The sequence below is a fragment of the Anabrus simplex genome, chromosome 13, assembly GCF_040414725.1.
Source record: "Anabrus simplex isolate iqAnaSimp1 chromosome 13, ASM4041472v1, whole genome shotgun sequence".
In the NCBI taxonomy this organism is placed as follows: Eukaryota; Metazoa; Arthropoda; class Insecta; order Orthoptera; family Tettigoniidae; genus Anabrus; species Anabrus simplex.
The window spans coordinates 19009719-19027719 of record NC_090277.1 but is presented as its reverse complement, the minus strand read 5'-3'; the positions used below and the strand labels follow the sequence as shown (position 1 = coordinate 19027719).

Here is an 18001-nt window from a genome sequence, read left to right as displayed (position 1 = left end):
TTTCAGTTGCAAGAGAATGAATTGTTTTGAATTCATAACCGAAGATGAACAAGCTGACAGTTTGGCAAAGTTTTATGATTTGTCCTCCAAAGATGTACAAGATTTGCATCTGCAACATTTGATTGATGTTCGTGCGGAACAACGAAGACATCCTCGAAAAGGAGATGCTGCCAGAGAAAATAGCAACACTTTTCGTTATCATGTGATGGTAGGATCAAACAGACAACAAGTATTTAGCTCTCCATTCAGTGTCAGTAAAAAGAGTTAAGAGAATGAGATCCTTGAAACTATTGGGTAAAAGTCCTGTAGTCCAACGTGGAAAACACATTAAAAAAGCATTGAAAGTTTCCCTCAAAAACAAACCCGTTATGCATCAAAGACTTATAACTACTTAGATGCAAGGTTGAACAAAAAACTTTTGTGCATCCTTTACAATGAAAAGAATACAAACAACAAAGTTAGCCAATCATTTTTTGCAAGATTTTTTGATGAAAATTATTACTTGCATTTTGGAGTACCACAGAGTTATTGTTGTTGCACTTGTGAAGAACTGAAACTCAAGTTAAAAAGCCCCCACCTAAATGAAGCAGCTAAAAGAGTGGCATCTGTGGAGCTTTTAGTTCAGAACAGAAAAGCCTCAAAGTTTTATTCGTTTCAAAAGGGAAGAGGAAACCAAAGACGAACCACATGTGCTCGCTATCTGCTTTGATTTCATGCAGAATGTCCAACTACCTCAAATACCTGTCATGTCAGCTAACAACCAGCGTGTTTTGTATACACGACATTAAAAAAAAAAAAAAAAAAAAAAAAGGCCTGTATCATGCAGGTGTAGGGAAAAGAGGGCCGCATGAAGTATGCTCGCTTGTTTATGACTTTTTGAATAGTGTCCCCCCCCACAATACACAGAGCTGCATGTGTATTCAGACAACTGTGGGCTGAATCATGCCCTGTCTAGAATGCTTTTAGCTTTGATGGACACAAAGTGTTTTGTAAAAATTGAACAATTTTTTCCTGTCCGAGGACATTCGTTTCTACCATGTGATAGGGATTTCGTCATAATAAAGAAAGCACTGAAAAAACATGACAGAATTTATGGCATTCATGAACTGACACACATTATCATCCAGTCAAGTAAAACTGACAAGTTCATAGTAAAAGAAGTTCAATGTGAAGAAATTGTCAAGTTCAAACAATGGTGGCCACGCTACTTTAACTGTATGTCAGAAGAAACTAAAGCCAGACTGTTCCTAGAGACCACAAAGTTAATTTTATGATCAGTACATGCATCCACTTTACCTACGACTCCAAGTTTAAATTCCAGATTGTCGCAAGACACTTAATTGATTCTGTGATCTGATAACCCACACATTTCACCTTAAACAACCCTGAGTTAAGCTTCCAGATTGTCGCAAGACACTTAATTGATTCTGTGATCTGATAACCCACACATTTCACCTTAAACAACCCTGAGTTAAGCTTCCAGATGCAGTAGCTTACCCACAGAACAAAGTCCCTATAAAACCTGCCAAAGTAAATGACATTAAAAAGTTAATGCCATACATTCTTGATGAGTTTCTGGAGTTCTTTACTGCAATTGTAGCCTGGCCAACCTTTACACCTAGTTTGCAAAGTAACTAAATATAAAAGATTGTTAAAATAGTAAAAACGGGTATCGTTGAGGTATGTACTACCTTCCAGTAAAGTTAATTAGGGTTGCTGAGAGACAGTTTTTTTTCATTTTTATCAAAACTGGGTTGCTTGGACTGAGGCCCTTTTAGCATGTGCCGATTCAAATGCACTCTGGTGTGGGCACATGGAACACCTCTGTTTCACAAATCGCATGGTGAAAACCATGCACTGCGAAACGGGTCACTGTGTGTCTTAGTTCATAGGCGGTGCTTTTCCATTCTGTTGTAATCATGACCATTGTGGAGTAGAAATCAGTTGGGATCTCCCTTCTTTTTTTTTGCTAATAGTTCTTGTTGTACCTCGTTGTACTGTCTTGTGGATGGTAGTTGGTGATCCAGTCGAAGTTCTTCAATAAAGAAAGGTTCTCCTGCTAATTTATATGTCAACCTCGAAAGGGTGTATTTTGATAGGCAAAGCAGTTTCTTTAAAAATATAGCTTTCACTTTCTCTAAGTCTTTCAGATTACTTTTGCTTAAATTACCCCATATTATATCCAATCCATACGTTGCAATAGGTGTAATATTCGCTTTAAAGAGTCTCATTGCTGATTGCAAACATATGTCCCAAAGATGACTTATGTCATTCATTGACCTGACAGCACATATCACTTATCTTTCACGTGAAGTGTGAATATTTTCTCTTGAGCCTGAAGAGTAATTCTTAGGTATTTGAAGTGTCAGGTTTTAACCAATGGCTCATCTCTGAGATAAAGAATGCCATCCTTGGCTGTTCTTCCACCTTTGCTAAAGATTATTGTCATTGTTTTCTTTAGGTTTATTTCAAGATCGTTGTTTTGGGCCCATATTGCTAATTGATTCAAATTTTCCTGAAGATCCTCTTTTGATTTTGAAGTCAAGACCATGTCATGAGCATATAGGATGATTTTTACTTTCTGAGGATGTAAGACATGTAATTACATCTGCAGTAGCGACATTAAATAGAAGAGGGCTTAGAGGTTCACCTTGGAGTACTCCGTTTGTTTGATTGATAGGGTCAGATCTGGTTAAGTTGTTATCTGTTTCTACCCGGTTGTTATGCAGAATATCCTGAATCAATCTTTTGATGTAGTGGTGTTCCAGACCAATCTTTTCTGTGAGCTTTCTCAGCACTATGCATTTATTGATTTGGTCGAAAGCTTTAGTGAAGTCTATGAAGACTGCGTATACCTTCTGTTTAGGAAATCTTAAAATGTCCTGGATTATGTCTAGCAAGTACTTGACAGCTTGCAATGTCGGTCTCTGCCTACGGAAGCCGAATTGTATTTCTGGAATTTTCTCGTCTACCAGTTGCGTCAGTCTTGTTGTAAGTATCTTCATCATAAGTTTGAAGGGAGTATTTTCCAAAGCAGTTAGGATCACTGGAGTTGCCTTTCCCTTTATACAACATTTTTATTCTTGATCTTCTCCAAGAGTCTGGGATTCTTCCCTGTCGCAAGCATTCATTCATCAGAGTGGTCCACGTTTTTACGAGTATCGGTGCTGCATCTTTCAGATGTTCATTATATATCGAGTCATGTCCTCTTGCCTTCCTGTCTTTACTGTTTCTTATTGCAAGTGAGAGTTCCTCTACTGTGATAGGATCGAAAGCATTTGAATGATGGTCTATACCTGGTCTGGTGTCATTCTCTGGCAAAACTAGACTAAGGTAATATTCCTATGTTTCAATTGGTATATCCTTTGGAAATTTCGGTTGTGCATCTTTTATTGCTTTGAATGGATATTGTTCTATTTCTTCTATAAGTGTTTTCTCCTTCTTTTCTTGATAGTCTTTCTAAGCTTTTTTGATGGTGAACTTGTATTGCTTCTGGAGATCTGCATATGTTTTCAGTGTAATTTCTGTTTCCTGTGTTCTTACTGCATAGAGAGCATGCATTGTTCATTTCCTTATTTGAAAGCACTTTACATTAAACCATGTTTTGGCTTTCCTGGGTCTTTCTTCAGCAGGCTGAGCTGAATTTTGTATGGCATTCTCTAATTTCCACAGTGCTTCATCAATGTTTCCTGCGTTTATGGTTTGATGTATGTCAGAGATCTTGATTGTTTGTAGTTTGGTGCGTTCTGATTTCCTTGATACTTTGCTCTTGCACACTTTAGTAGGAGTCACATCTCTTTCCTGGTATAGAGTTGTTTCAGTGGGTAGGTGTTTTCTAACGGTGATATTGTCAATCACTTTCTGGTGAATAAAAGTGACACCCTTATTAACGAATACAAGGTCTATTGTACTTGAGCCATTATAACCTATGTATGTTTTGTTTCTTTCTTGTTAGTCAGCGACAGATAGTGTATGCAAGCTGGCTCATTTAACTGTTCTCCGCTTCTCGTAAACATTATGATACAATGCCGAACTTTGTGTGTGCTATGCTGCTGTTCAGAAGATTGCGCCTTGCTTCTTTTAAGTGACTTACCTTCTACTTCTTCTGAATTTTACAGTGCCTATCCCCGTTGTTTTATTTTTCCTCTTCAACTGTTTTTGTGGGGACTTGATCTTTAATTTCTTTCTTACCAACGCATTGTTTTTTGCGTTTTATTCGGCTGATGATGACCCGGATTGGGGTCGAAACCGGTACCGCTTCCACTTATAATTAAATAGGAATGTAACAATACATTTTGTATTTCTTTGTATTTAGGTTGAACTACCTTATTTATTATTTCAATTTCATTAAGGTACATCAATGCAACAGTTAAAGTCACCTGCCACTATCAGCAAATCATTTCTCCCTACTAGACTTATCGCTGCTGCTAAGTCGTCTATTAAATCTTCTTCCGGAATGTCAGGTTGAAAGTATGATATAGATGTCGATTCCCATAGGGAATCTGAAATATTTGTCCTGAATGAGTAAATTTATAATACCAATATAAATGGTCCGTTATTGGACATTATAAATTTTCCAGCTAACTCATTCCTTGTTGCCAGCGTTTCGCCCTCGTTTGCTAGGTTGGGCTCATCAGTTGGTACCTAGCACACCTACCAAGACGCTGGCGAGTGCATACCGTGGAGGCCACTGCGTAGGCTACTTGGAGCCACCGGCAGTGCCAGTGCACTATGAGAGACTTTGTCTCTTTACCAAAAATTGATGCCTGCTTGGCTATCAGATGATATAGATGTCGATTCCTATAGGGAACCTGAAATATTTGTCCCGAATGAGTAAATTTATAATACCAATGTAAATGGTTCATTAGTGGACATTATAAATTTTTCAGGTAACCATTTATATTGGTATTATAAATTTACTCATTCGGGACAAATATTTCAGATTCCCTATGGGAATCAACATCTATATCGTCTGATAGCCAAGCAGGCATCAATTTTTGGTAAAGAGACAAAGTCTCTCATAGTGCATTGGCACTGCCAGTGGCTCCAAGTAGCCTACACAGTGGCCTCCACGGTATGCACTAGCCAGCGTCTTGGTAGGTGCGCTAGGTATCAACTGATGAGCCCAACCTAGCACACAAGGGTGAAATACTGGCAACCAGGAATGAGTTAGCTGGAAAATTTATAATGTCCAATAACAGACCATTTATATTGGTTGAAAGTAGACACAGATTATGTCTAAAAGGGGTGTCATCACGAGCAGTAAGTTATCCAGTGCTTCACTTCAAATGGAGATAGGTTGAGTTTCAGAAGGCAAGAGATACCTGGCCTGCATATGTTACGGTATTGTGAATGCAGTAAAAACCATCTGTTCCCCAATCTTCTGTAAGGAAAGTCTCTGTTAGCAATACTATGTCATGTTGTTTGGAGCTAGTTGTAATGCGTTCTTTAACCCTTCAATGTTCCATAAAAGAATCTTTAGTTTTCGTCTATCATGATATTACTTGGAGTTCTCTGGGCAAAGTTCCAGTGTCTCCTTACTTTGACATTTGAGGGCCAAAATTCTGAACAGCTGACACTCGCTAGGTGGTCAAAGCTAATTCCTGCTTTGAAAGCTTTATTCTCTCCTTTGTTGTTCAATTGGTCACATATTGTATTGTTCTTAACTCCGTTGTATTTAAGATGATTTATGAGTCTGTGATTGGGTGCAGATTGCCTACATACAACCAGGCCATTTTTTCTCTTGCTCTGAGATTAGTATTTTGTATTTGGTTCGATCCCCCGATAACAAGTGTACAAGGACGTCTTTGACAGACTACTTCAGTCCATGGAACTTCTACTTTTTCTGTAGATTGACTCAGGGGATATTCTTTATCATTTTTCTGTTCTCTGGTTTGGTGCAGTGCTCTTTCATGTTTAATGTTGTTACATGCGTGATACTTTCCCTTTCAGTGTTTTCATTTGACTTCTTATTCGATGGATTGGGGGCTGGTCCTTTCTTATTGGTCTGTAATTCATCCCTTTTATTAACCTTAATAGTTGCAGGACTTATATCCCTTCTTGTATGTATTTGCGCTGTGTTTGGTAGCGCTTTTCTTATTTCTTCCACTACTGTCTTTTTTTATTACTTCTTTTAGATTTTGAATTTCTTTCCAAATTGTTTTTAATTCTTCCCTTCCATTTTTCACCATTACAAAGTCGTCCCTGGATGCTTTGCATAGCCACATGAGCGAGCATCTTTGTTTCTTAACAGTGGCAAAATCTCCTACTCTGATTCCCGCACATTCTTTGTGGAACCACCGTTTGCAGTTGCCATCACATTCTATCGCCGCATCCTCTTCGGTTACATCTTTCAGATTTTCTCTGCATGGGGCGGTGGTATCTGTTAAGTAACGTTCTTTTGATTGCGATTCTGACGCTTGGTGCATGTTGAACTCTGGCATGGTATCTAGGAGGCTGTGTCAAGATGTCTGCCTTTGCCTTGGGGCCTCCTGTGCAATTTCTTGGATCAGAAAGTCTATCTTAAAAAACCTCTATGGAATTCCTCTTTGCTTCTTGCAATTTAAAGATAAGAAAGAGGAATTAATTAAGAGTAGAGACAATTAAACCAATGTTGCATTTATTGCTCTCAAATGGAAATTATCCAACAGATACACTACACTTTATGGCCGATGGATGGTGTTAGTTATCCATGAGTATTTATAAACTCCAAGTTAGCCAGCGGAGTTTTATATCTTAAGTTAATAACGATTGCTCGTTTGCGAATACTTCTTGGGCCAAATATTAAAATGGCGGGTCTAACACAAATCCTCATTATATTCAAATGCTTCTAATAACCATATAACTAGCAAACTAGATCTAGACAACACCAACCCACATCAAGGTAAGTATTTGAACTGCACTAAACAACCACTCGCTTATATTTGTAACCCCTACTACAGTGGTTACACAAACAAAGCACTAAACACAATAAGGGGGGGGGGGGGGAGTAAGAGCAACTACACAATATCAGAAAACACTACACACTCAGCGAAACATCAGCTGGACTACGCGGATCTACCCCAACAACAACATAATACGTAAATATCAGTAGGGCCAACTAGTGGACAATAAACCAGGAAAGTGGAAATAGGCAGGACCTACCGAGGGCATGGACATAGCTTAGATTACAGATTCCAAAATAAATCAACCGTGATCCTTAAATTTGAAAAATGTTATTTACAAAAGGATTTTACAAATACATTCCGAACAAAATCCGCCAACTTGCAACTTACGAACTATATTCTCCGTGATACACATAACTTAGAGGTTCTTTGATAATGTCTTTCTACAAGTTCAAAATTTCAAACCAACTATACATCTAGTTACAAATCCAGTTATACCATGCAATTTACAGTGAAGTAAATGTACTCTCCAAAACTCTAGCGTACATCAAGAGACACTGAACTACCAGAGGCAAACCCCAAGGTAAATATATTAAACTATAATCTACATATTTAGTGAAACAAGAAATGGGAATGCCTCGAAAACAAACAGGGAAACCCAGCTGAAAAGCTAAGGCGTCATAAATAATTAATTTGGCAAATTACGGAAATTTTAGCCGGAACGGAATTCAAGAGTGCTTACCCGAAGGTGGCCCATCCCGGAAGCGAGGCGTCGCGCACGACGTAAAACTTCAGACAGACTGAGGCAGACCAGGCCAGGACGAGACGAGACGAGACGAGACGAGACCGAATAATCACGAACAATCACGAACGGTGCCTCACTCTCAATATATAGGTAAACCCTGGCCTTGGAGTCACCAATCACAATTCCTACTACAGTCACGAACTTTAACTAAGCTTCTCGAATACGCACGTTCGCGAATCTTCCATTTCCAGAATAGTTAGAAAATGCCTTCTAGAACACACAACCAACAAAAGGCAACACACCCTGTTCAAAAATTCACGTAACAATTTTCTAGATACTTCTAGTAAGTACAGAACTGAAATCTACTATTTACAAATATTACACAGTACAGGTTAGGTCATTACAAATAAAACATACCACCACATTTTACAAACAAAGTCTTCGATAATTATTTTCCACTTCCACTACATTGTTCACCTGTCACATCTTCCTCCCCCTGAAAGTCGAGCCACGGTCGACCATTAACATAGTTTCACTGGGGAGAAAGCGATAAAACGTTCTCACACAATACAGATAGTAAAGATACATTACTCTAACACACACGATTTCTTGAAGTTGACTTTGTAAGCAATCAAAACAAACTGTTGTTACATCAAGATCCTTTCAGTAGCCAAAATTTTACGATTCACCAATAATTTTCAAAAATAATAAAGGTGTTCATAGATCCACCTATTCAATAAATATCACAAAATCTACATGGATAGTCACATTACACTTCAAAACGCCTTCTGACCCTTCCACAGTTGTTTAGACAATTTGTACTCTGTCCACCAAAGGATGTACACACTTTCCTTCTGCCAAATGTTAGTCATCCCGGAACTTCTCACTTTGTTGCTAAACAGCATTCAAAGCCTCCTATTAGGCAATTTATGGACTAAGTATTTTGCACCACTTTTCCACACCATTCACAGCACAGCTGGGCCACAGGTTCTCGCTGATGATGCGGCTGCCCACACGGCCGTTTACCGCCGGCTTCCATTCAACTTCAGTCCGACCCAGGTAGCTATGTAATTGCAGTCCAGTGGTATCTTGCACCAAATCGGCAGATGGGTGAGATTGCAAGTGACTAATGGGTGAGATACCGTCCAGTCAGACTGCCACCATTAGGATGTTTGCCACAGGATCGTGGTGCGGGATGGTAGCGCCCAAGGTACAGAGTGCGCCTCCCAACTTGACACTTCAGGTTGCCGTCAGAAGAAGCTGGTCACTGCAGCCACTGCAACATAAACAAACCGCAGCAGACGGAGGAATACTTGAGGTAAAAGTATGCTGCTGGGCTCAAAGATCTTGCATAGAGTCACCCAATGGGTGGCTTAATGAGTATGCAGTAGGGACTCTCCCTCGCACACCAGAGATATTAGGGCACTAGCCCCGGGGTAAGCACTGCTATCTATAATTCATTTGACAAGATTATGGTGGGGGTTTATTTATTCGTATCAGAAGCATACATTTTACATTGCATAATGGTACTTAATGACATACATATCAAATAGTGTCTGCCCAAAATTTTGCCAAATCACGGGCATTAGGTGTTGCAGCCATCAAGTCCTCTATTGTGCATCTTAAAGGACACTTACTACAGTTCATGAAATGGGCTGTGGTTTGGTCTTCACCACATTCGCATTGCCTGGATGTGCCAGGAAAGCCCCACTTTACCATATTGGTTCTTGATCTACCAACCCCAGTGCGAAGCCTGTTCAGCGATTTCCACGTAGACCAATGTTCCTCGTGTCCTGGGGGGAGATGTTCAATTGGTAGCATCCAATCAGCAAGTTGAGGATTTCTAGTTCTCCATAATCTCAACCGTGTGGATTGGGCAGATTCGTTTAAATCTTCGGTTGTATTCAGGAAACTCCTCCTAGACCTCAATCTTCGGTGGGCAGGTTCATATCCATTTAATGGGTGTGCACATGAGGCAAGTGCTTTAGTTCTCTCATTCATGGATGCAACTTCTCTTCTTATATCTGGTGGGGCGATTCCAGCCAAACAGTAGATTCTATCTCGTGGAGTTGGTCTCAAGCAGCCAGTAATGAGTCGACATGTTTCATTTAGAGAAATGTCAACTTGTTTAGCATGACTTGATCTGTACCAAACAGGGCAAGCGTACTCTGCAGCGGAGTAACACAGAGCCAGGGCTGTAGTTCTCAACGTCTTTGGATGTGTACCCCAATTGGTTCCAGACAGCTTGCGAAGGATGTTGTTTCTAGCCGACACTTTCTGCTTGATGTTCATGCAGTGTTGTTTGTAGGTGAGAGCACGATCCAATGTTACACCTAGATATTTAGGTGTTGGGCAGTGATCTAGTTGAGTATCTTCCCATACTACCTGCAATTTCCTTGACGCCTGTCTGTTCTTTAAATGGAAGGCACATACCTGAGTTTTAGATGGGTTAGGCTTCAATTGATTTCCTCTGTAGTAGTAGGATAGTTCAGAAAGAGCCTCTGATAACTTTTCTTCTACAACCTCAAAGCAGTTTGCTTGAGTAGCAATAGCTCGATCATCCGCATATATGAAACTGCTGGTGCCAACTGGTGGGGGTGAAAGGAACCTATAGGAATTTACCCTAAACCTGAAAGTAAGGGGAATAAATTCCAAGGAGTGACCCTAAACTAAACCTGCCTAACTTATAATGCTAAATCTATTACACTAGAGGATACCTAAAGTATTCACCTACACAATTACTTACAACTAACAATAAAACTTATTATCTTATAACTAAAACCTTATAAATACCTTACAATAAACTTATCATTATCTTATAACTAAACACTTACCAATAGCTTACAACTAGATCTCCACAGTCACCAACAATGGTATTTTCCCCTCCCTACCTGACTTAAAGTACCTTCACATGAGAGGGATGGACTCTGCTGATCCTTTTCCTTTCAGGTGCCCTTGTGAAAAGGACGGAATACAGGTTAGGTTAGGACTAACGTTAGCCTGCAACGTTACAGGCAGAGACAACCTCATTTGAGAAAGGTTCTCACTAATCTGAGAGACCATTTGGGCATTAACCGGTTGTGTAGAGGTTATGCAACTTGATACCGGTGGTGACATTGCCTGTTGAATTAATTTTTCGGATACGAAGTTCATAAACAAGTTCTGCTTTTCTCAAATGGAAAGGATTAGGAACAGTGAGAGCCATCCTGACAGGTAGAAACAAGCTTTCAAACGCTACATGAGTTACAATTTTTACGGTGTTTTAGGTTAGGTATGATCACAGTTCACTTTTCTTCGTCCGCAACCTAGCGCTTGCCTTTGCTACCAAATGTAACCCCTACTACAATGGTTACACAAACAAAGCACTAAACACAATAAAGGGGGGGAAGTAAGAGCAACTACACAGTATCAGAAAACACTACACACTCAGCGAAACATGAGCTGGACTACGCGGATCTCCCCCAACAACAACATAATACGTAAATATCAGCAGGGCCAACTAGTGGACAATAAACCAGGAAAGTGGAAACAGGCAGGACCTACCGACGAGGGCTTAGAAGCACCAAAGGACACAAGAATGGCGTTAAATTCAGGTAACCTATTTTTAATCACGGCCAAAGACTCACGCAACTCGTCTGTAGTTAACTCAGGTATGGTTATAGGTAGGTTAAGCAACTGTTTCAACAGGCTAGTGTCATCTCTGACATTGCCTGTTGAATTAATTTTTCGGATACGAAGTTCATAAACGAGTTCTGCTTTTCTCAAATGGAAAGGATTAGGAACAGCGCAAGCCATCCTGACGGGTAGAAACAAGCTTTCAAACGATACATGAGTTACAACTTTTACGGTGTTTTAGGTTAGGTATGATCACGGTTCACTTTTCTTCGTTCGCAACCTAGCGCTTGCCTCTGCTACCAGATGTAACCCCTACTACAGTGGTTACACAAACAAACCACTAAACACAATAAAGGGGGGGAAGTAAGAGCAACTACACAATATCAGAAAACACTACACACTCAGCGAAACATCAGCTGGACTACACGGATCTACCCCAACAACAACATAATACGTAAATATCAGTAGAGCCAACTAGTGGACAGTAAACCAGGAAAGTGGAAACAGGCAGGACCTACCGAGGGCATGGACATGGCTTAGATTGCAGATTCCGAAATAAATCAACCGTGATCCTTAAATCTGAAAAATGTTATTTACAAAAGGATTTTACAAATACATTCCGAACAAAATCCGCCAACTTGTAACTTATGAACTATATTCTCCGTGATACACATAACTTAGAGGTTCTTTGATAATGTCTTTCTACAAGTTCAAATTACATCTAGTTACAAATCCAGTTGTACCATGCAATTTACAGTGAAGTAAACGTACTCTCCAAAACTCTAGCGTACATTAAGAGACAGTGAACTACCAGAGACAAACCCCAAGGTAAATATATTAAACTATAATCTACATATTTAGTGAAACAAGAAATGGGAATGCTTCGAAAACAAACAGGGAAGCCCAGCTGAAAAGCTAAGGCGTCATAAATAATTAATTTGGCAAATCTAGGTTAGGCTAGGGCAGACTCCTATACGAAATAGCAACCGAACATTACGGAAATTTTAGCCGGAACGGAATTCAAGAGTGCTTACCCGAAGGTGGCCCATCCCAGAAGCGAGGCTACGCACACGACGTAAAACTTCCGACAGACTAAGGCAGACCAGGCCAAGACAAGACAAGACAAGACAAGACAGACCGAATAATCACGAACGGTGCCTCGCTCTCAATATATAGGTAAACCCTGGCCTTGGAGTAGCCAATCAGAATGCACGAGTCCGCCTATGCCCACCTAGGTTCACCAATCACAATTCCTACTACAGTCGCGAACTTTAACTAAGCTTCTCGAATACGCACGTTCGCGAATCTTCCATTTCCAGAATAGTTAGAAAATGCCTTCTAGAACACATAACCAACAAAAGGCAACACACCCTGTTCAAAAATTCATGTAACAATTTTCTAGATACTTCCAGTAAGTACAGAACTGAAATCTATTATTTACAAATACATATGTTGCAAATATTACACAGTACAGGTTAGGTCATTACAAATAAAACATACTACCACATTTTACAAATAAAGTCTTCAATAAACATTTTCAACTTCCACTACATTGTTCACCTGTGACAGTATTGAGTCACGATAACACCAATTACACATGTGAATACTAGACAGTGCAAGGTCATACGCCAACGTCCAATCGATAACACAGTTATGTAAATAGTTTGATGTAATGCACATTGTGCGTACTTATTCCTTAATAATAATAAACTAGCAGAATGTATGCATTCTCTTTCTGTAAGTCACAACTCATTGAATTAGTTTGTACACCTACAGCAACTTCCTCAGGCGAACTATTAGAATTACAAGACACGTGCTTATGATACCAACATTAGGTATTTTGTTTTTCATTGGTAGAAGTTGTAGCGGTTGTTAGGTGCTTAATATTACAATTATAAAAGAAAGAAAATTTAGAACATAAAATTTAGAATAGTTAAAACCATATCATAAAATCAAAATAAAACAAGGTGAAAAGAACCACGACAACTTCAGGCAGGATGTGGACAGAGGAAGGATCCCTACGAGGTTATGGATGATCGTAGGACTTCGACCAAAGAATAATTTAGTTAAAGCCTGTAAAAACATTAAAGAGAAGGAACACTACCGGTAGCTTAAACACAAACCCTGATGTTACTCTTCATACAAAAAATACTTTTAAAATTGGGTCAATTTAAAAAAACAATTCTAAGATGAAAATGTGAAGCGACCACCTTCACAAAAAATAAAATGCAGATCATAAAACAAATTTACTGAGGTCAAGCTTAGAGAGAAGGTACTAAACTGTTAGAAAAAATTTGCCTCGTGCCAATGTGGTAAAACCTCCTTACATCATCGTAAATTACAATTTATTTCTGATAGAAAAATCAATGGGTAAACTCCTGTGACAAATTAAAACTTGAAATAAAATGAAATAAAGTTTAATTAGGAAATTTAATATTGCTTACACCAAGAGAAGCGAGAGCTCCCGGACAACATGTCCGCTCTAGATGATCCCGAAGACACAGAATGAAGCTTCCCTGCGATGCGCATTCCAAAGGTAGCCCGCACTGGAAATGGCAGAGCAATATTAATGACCAATGATCGTACAGGAGTTACCTTTTGATTAATTTAAACAAGTCAAATTGTGCTTTCAAAACTTCTCGAAGCTTGTATCTTGTGCAAGTCCCAGAGTGTCCCACAAATTTCGACGATAAAATTTAAAACAATTTTTAAATGATCCAAAATTTTCTTGAAGGCCAAAAATATAAACTCTTGCAGCACAAGTCACAGAAGTCACTGACTTCGTGTTTATTCTCACTTAGTGGTGATTAGTCACTTATGCTAAAACACCATAAATTGAGGTCCCATGTAAAGAAAGACAAAAATCAGTAATTTCCATAAGACTAGAGTTCAGTGAAGTGATTTTACTGATTACCTGTTGCTCTCATTCAGGCCCATCCCTGTACGCCCATATCAACCTCGATGAAGTGATGAAACTTGTGTTCTTCATCAGCCTCATGAATCTTCAACATTTTGGTGCATATTGCCTTAATTCAGAAGTCAGGAAACAATCACCCTGTGTAAACTAGTTTGTCTGTTTCTTGTGCAGGTGGCTCGTGCCTTGACGTTGCGCACGCTGGGCAGCGTGGCAGGTATAATCCCGGAGCGCCAGCAGGTCCACCACAGCATCCGTCGCAGTCTGGATTCTCACGACACTGTAGAAGTAGAAGCCGCTATTTACGCTGCAATGCAGTTTGCTGCCCAGTCCAAGTGAGTACAATGGGAGGAGGATCTGCTTGTGCTAGTCTCCACTTCCCATACCGACCTGTCACGGTCCTACTATCCTCTAAATGTATTACACGAGTTAACATGCATTTGAGTTTTCCACTTCATTGTTCGCCAAGTATTGACAGCTTCGAACATACTGCTTAGTCGAGGAGCTCGTCTTCCTACTCCCAAGTCTTCCCAGCCTAAAGTTTGCAACATTTTCGTGACGTTACTTTTTGTTAAAAATTAAATAATTGAAAAGGAGGTTCAACCTATTCAATACTTAAAAGAAAGAAATGCAGTAATCACATTCCTATTTAAATGGGACCGGTTTCGACCTTAGTCCAGGTCTTTACGGCTGATGATGACCTGGACTAAGGTCGAAACCGGTCCCATTTAAATAGGAATGTGATTACTGCATTTCTTTCTTTTAAGTATTGAATAGGTTGAACCTCCTTTTCAATTATTTAATTTTTAACATCAATAATTTCAAAACGGAACAATGAAATTTTTATCTTTAAACGTTACTTTTTGTCGTACATCACCCAGAACAAATCGTGGTGCTTTCTTTTGGACTTTCTCATTTGTGATGAGGGTCCCATACAGTACAAGAGACATCCTTTCTATAACCCTTAAAATCACTTATCCTTTATTTACAACTCATTAATGTGATTGCTCCAATGAAGAACAGCGATCTACTTCCACCCCATCGACACAGTAATTAAAATTGAGAGGACTTACAACCTGACTTTACCATCTCACAACATTGTCTAGGTCGCTTATTACTCTATGAAGTCCACTATAGCGAGAACTCCGTTGTAATGTCAGAATGTCCCTTGAAAATTTGTATATTAAACTGTGTATTATCCTTCAGTTACAGCGAGAACCCTATCACTGATCCATCCGTTATTATGAGCGATTAAAGCATTTCTGTTATCGATACTTATGGACTCCAGCGACTACAATGAATGCGAACGATCATCTTCGATGTAGTTGTCGCGCTATGTGCACCAGCGAGCTCTTTCACCGACATTCGAACTCGAAGGGAATGTCAGAGTCAATTTAGTAATACTTATTGACAGTTGTTCTGTAAACACAATTAGAAAATGAAAGAGAACATGTTCCCATAATAAATGCGTAAATTACCTGGCCAACAGTAGTTAGAAATAAAGGCTGAAGTAAACAATCGATTAATTTAATATTGTGTACTGAAATTAAGTAAGAATGTCGTACGGCGGGCAGGGCTGAGTGGCTCAGACGGTTGAGGTGCTGGCCTTCAGACCTCAACTTGGCAGGTTCGAACTTCAATCCGGTGGTATTTGAAGATGCTCAAAAACGTCAGCCACATGTCGGTAGATTTACTGGCACGTAAAAGAACTCCTGCGGGAATAAGTTCCGGCACATCAGCGTCTCCGAAAACTGCAAAAGCAGTTATTGGGACGTAAAGTCAATAACATTATTTTTATAAATACGGCGCAGAACGGATGACTGATTTCAGAGGTTAGTTTATTCAGTAAAATCTTGTTTGGACGTTTGTGCAATGGTCCATGAAAGTACGAGCGCATTATTTGCAGATCACACACTTTGTCAGCTCAGTCATATATTTTGGATCAGTAGGTTATTCTGGTTACACGCTTCTACCATGAATTATTTGGAGGTTAAACTTGGCCATGTGCGAGAGGATTATTTTCAGCGTCACCTCAAATGCGACAACACTCAAAGCTGCGAGTTTCAACATAAGCCCCACTGTTGAAGGATGTGGTTGCTTGTCCTCTTCCTGGAATTTTAATTTTGTCTTCATTAGTAAGTGAATATCACAACATTTTCAGTATCTATAACTGGGCGACGCAATTATATGACCACGCTAGTCAGTTTAACACAATTATGTTCCTCATCCATACGTAGGCTACCACGCGACAAATGTTCGCTACCTTTCACGGAATAAATTTGTAAACTTCTGAAAGGAATGCAAAATACAAGCACAAACAGGCTCTCTAGGTTATTCAGTAATATCAGTGAGAATTGGAGCAAAACGGAATTTTCCTTAGGCTTCCTTCCCGAAGGCGTGATTTACACTCTAAAGTTCAGGCATTCAAGGCCCTTTCTTGTTTTCGGGCAACTTTCTCAGAGCGGCCTCCAGTGACGAGGGATCTGTTCCGTACACAAGGGATGAAAAAGAACATTTTCTGAGCGAGGAAAAATGTGATCTTCTACGTGGTAATAGTGAAAATCTGTGACATGATAACTGAGGTATTTTATATAGATTTAATACGCCGTGAATCAGGACTTCAATTTTACGGTGTGCTAGCAAGAAATCGTCTTAATGAGGAAATCCCTAGTGTAGTTTCACTGTATTTTCTCGCGCCTGGTTAAATTTCGGAAAGGCTATTCCCTTGTAATTTATAGCGAAAAGGTTATCATTACTGCCGCTTCAAATATTATTTTAAAGATGTATATAAGGTTAAGTAAGGTTAAATGACATTGTTTGGATAAGAAAATGAAATGTTTGCCACAGAAGCCACTGGAATGATACTACTACAATTTTTCAGAATGAAATTGAACATAGGCGTTCATGTAGTCTCGGAATTAGAAAAATAACTAACGAGTAAGCCGTAGTATGGAAATCTGCGAAAACGCAAGTTTTGACAAACTGATTGCTGTTTCATACAGATTTTAATGTGAGTGGGGGTCTGCCCGACTTCTTTCTTACAAAAATCAGATATAACGACAATCCACTACAGCGAGTGAATTTTTCGCCATTGTGAATTCTCGCTATAATTGACTTCTACTGAATACTAAATGCATTTATGATTATATAAACGATTTCTCAGTATGGATAATGAACTTTTCAAGTCTTTGAGGACCACATTTCTCATCAACGATTCTGGTAGTTTGAATCTTGAGCAGAATTCTTCTAAGAACGTAGGAACTGTTACTTGGGTTTCTGAAATGAAACTGTGCCATATTTGTTTCTGCTAGAACTCTGATAACTTTGTTTTGCACTCTAATCAGGCCATCGTTAGAATACTGTTGCAAGGTGTGGCTACCTTCTCAACAGTATTTAATACAAAACTGGAAAGAGTCCGAAGAAGGTTCATGAAATGGATCAACTACAAAGGTTTGGGTATTTCTCTCTCTTTTGTCTGATTACGAGTCTCTTTGTGAGACTATGAGTATGAGGACATTGCACCTGGATGTGCCAATGCCCTCTTTCTTTATAAGTGTCTGACGAATAGAATGGATTGCTCAGCATTATTGCAGCTGATTCCATTACATGTTCCTCATCGCAATACAGTAGAGTCTCGCTCAACCGACCTTCGCTTATCCGACATTCCGTGTTATCCGACATTGACAGGCTGAATTTGAAATTTAGGTGGAGGCATTTCTGGGACACCTGATGTGGAGGATGCGACCGTGGGACAAGCACTGGCAGTCATGCGGTAGGACCAGGTTTTTCTCAAGGACAGGTGCAGCGAGTCTTCAGTCATTGTTCAGTGTAGTATTGGTTGGG

General features: G+C 39.5%; 1 protein-coding gene across 1 annotated transcript in view; it reads left to right on the top strand.

Moving 5' to 3' along the window:
• The window catches only part of defl (Integrator complex subunit 7), a 438395-nt gene that overhangs the window by 124417 nt on the left and 295977 nt on the right, over positions 1-18001 (top strand). Inside the window, exon 4 of the mRNA XM_067157240.2 lies at positions 14333-14493. Coding sequence (XP_067013341.2) covers positions 14333-14493 — 161 coding nt within the window. The remainder of the gene's footprint in view (positions 1-14332; positions 14494-18001) is intronic.